The sequence below is a fragment of the Castor canadensis genome, chromosome 5 (assembly GCF_047511655.1).
Source record: "Castor canadensis chromosome 5, mCasCan1.hap1v2, whole genome shotgun sequence".
NCBI lineage: Eukaryota > Metazoa > Chordata > Mammalia > Rodentia > Castoridae > Castor > Castor canadensis.
The window spans coordinates 13,607,356-13,610,077 of record NC_133390.1 but is presented as its reverse complement, the minus strand read 5'-3'; the positions used below and the strand labels follow the sequence as shown (position 1 = coordinate 13,610,077).

Sequence of the window (2,722 nt, the reverse complement as noted above, 5' to 3'; positions counted from 1 at the left end):
TAATTGTGTAATAATGTAATAGTTTTCTGTTTCTGTCACAATAAGTTATCCCAAGGTAATTTTGGAGATCATTTTCACTGAATGATCCTGCCCAGGTGGAAACTGATCTATTACATCATAGCAAAAATAATGTTATATCATACTCCAGTTTTAGGACAAATTCACTTGCCAGCAAAGTCAGGGATGGATACAAAGGAAGCAGAGGCAGGTATCACAGAATAGAGAGATAGGAAGGGCTTCCTGTGTCACAATGAGATAGGCATAAAATAAAATTGTCATAGGATTTCCTCCATAGGTGTAGTCCATTGGCTTTTGCTATAACAACAGAAACTAAAGCACCCATAAATTCCAGGTAGCACCCACTACCTGGAAAACTATTCAAACGCAATTACAGACAGATTACTGAGCTATGCATTTGCAAATGAGGGAGCACAAATGTGTCAAGATGACCTTATAGGGTACCACGCCTGCTGCTAAGGGTATATAAACGCCCCTGTCCAGGTTGAGACACTAAACTCAGGATCTTCTCAGCTGAACTGAGTGCTGAACTGACATCTCCTCTCAACATGTCCTACAGCTGCTGCTCTGGAAGCTTCTCCTCCCGCTCCCTGAGGGGCTGCCTGCCCCTCTCAGGCTCCTTCTGTGGCTCTTCCTACCCGAGCAACCTGGTCTACAGCACTAACCTCTGCTCTCCCAGTCCCTGCCAGCTGGGCTCCTCTGTGCTCAGTGGCTGCCATGAGACCTGTGGTAAGCCCACCAGTTTCCTGGCATCGTGTGTGGTGTCGAGTCCCTACCAGAGGTCCTACTACTACCCAAGGAGCTCCCTTTTCTGCAGCCCCCGCCAGAAGACTTGTACTGGATCTGTGGGCTTTAGGTCCAGCAGCTGCTGTTCCCTGGGCTATGGATCTAGAAGTTCCTGTTCTCTGGGTTCTGGATCCAGCAGGTGCTACTCAAGAGGCTGTGGATCCGGTGGCTTTAGATCCTTGAATTATGGACTCTATGGCTACCCTTACCTGAGTTATGGGTCCAGATTCTGCCACCCAACCTACTTGGTTTCTAGGAGCTGCCAGTCTTCCTGGTACAGACCAAGCTGTGGATCTGGCATCTGTGGATTCACTTATTAAGTGTCTATATTGTTGGGCATTTTGATATAAGGGTCTTTTCTCAGTTTAGCCATTGTTTTCGTTCCAATCCCCAAATACCATCCTTTTATCTGTTAACATCCTCTATAACCCTCAACTACTGGTAGACTCTGAAATTAATGATAACCAAAAATTGTGCTTTAATATCTGAACTATGTACACTTTTCATTCAAGAGTAGTTGAAAATGAAAATTCCAGTCTAATAAATATATGTAATCTGGCATCTAAACATCTTGTTCATGTTATTATTATCTTGCCTAGTTTTTGCATTCAAATATTTGGGGAGATTTTAGTAAAGATCCATATGACTCTACAAATGAATTTGGGGCATGCATTTGGGGCACTGGGTATGTTTTTTATTGGGAGTCCTAAATTCTTTGAAAATCATCATTTTCATGTGAAAAGTGGGATTAACATCCATGAGAATTATTTGTCAATGAAGGCCACACATTTGTGCTGATACAGGAGAACAAAGAAATTAGTTTATCAAATAGAAATACATACAATAAGAATAATATATAATTTATAAGTTGAGGTTTATAGTTAGACAAAAAATTACCTATCTAATTCTTGAATATAAGTATAGATTTTCAGGCAAGAGAAAAGTGAACCTTAAACAACTATCAAACACTTTATTCTTTGTTGAATGGTGTAAATGCCAGGATTCCTTGCCTCTCATAGTGGGGATATTCTTAAGCCTTCTCTCCAAACATGTGTAAGGAGAGTCACAAAGATCTTAGTTGGGAGTAACTGGTTTCAGAAGCTATCAGTAATTGCCTGATGCTTCTTCAAGGCTCAACTTCCATCAAGCTAATAGCAAGACATCTGAGAAGTTTTGAACAAACATTCATATTCATTAGTTATAGTCTGGGTCTCAAGAAAGAACTGAAGTCAAAGTGTTAGATGCAGAACTAAAGTCAGATACTTCAGTGCAGGGGTTTTGTTTGACTCAATTTTCTAGAAGCAGTATGAGAGACCATGGAAGATGATAACATCAGAGAAAGGTCTCATCTGAGCGTGCATTTTCTAGTTGATATTTATGGTGAGCAACTGGCTTTCAACCCTGCTGAGACTTTTTAGGAGCTTATAGAATGAAGCTTGGAATTTTCCACCTCAGGTTCTGAACAGCGAAGCATTTCATCAGTTTCTATCTTTCATTGGTTGAACAATGTCTAAGATGTATAATTACTTTCAGCCTAATGAAACCTCCCAACTGTGTAAGGGAGGAATTGCAGTGAGCTTCTTCAATTTTCCTAGTGTAAACTTGAAGCTGCTCAGGTAAAACATCAAAGATGTACTGCATGTACTAGGACAGATGCTGTTGTGCAAAGGTAGTCAAAATTACATGAAACTGTTTGCCATAGATATTCCTGGTATCGTTAGCGAGCACATGCTAAATGGAGCAAGCTAATACAAATTCACAATTTTCATCTAACACTTGGACATCCCTGTGAGACAGACAAAGATGACATTTTATAGACCCTTTCAGATGTGAGAGAAATGTGACTAAAAAAAAAACAGTTTGAAATTTGCCAAATTTTGTAGATCAAAGACCTTGTAGAATTTGGATTCTTGAATGA

The 2,722-nt window shown here is 40.2% G+C and overlaps 1 protein-coding gene across 1 annotated transcript; it reads left to right on the top strand.

Annotated features, from left to right (window-relative positions):
- Positions 1–498: 498 nt before the first annotated feature.
- Positions 499–1,371, top strand: LOC109676259 (keratin-associated protein 13-1-like). Its single transcript, XM_020152728.2, has one exon. The coding sequence runs from the start codon at positions 567–569 to the stop codon at positions 1,122–1,124; it is 558 nt and encodes a 185-aa protein (XP_020008317.2). The 5' UTR covers positions 499–566; the 3' UTR covers positions 1,125–1,371.
- The last annotated feature ends 1,351 nt before the right edge of the window (positions 1,372–2,722 follow it).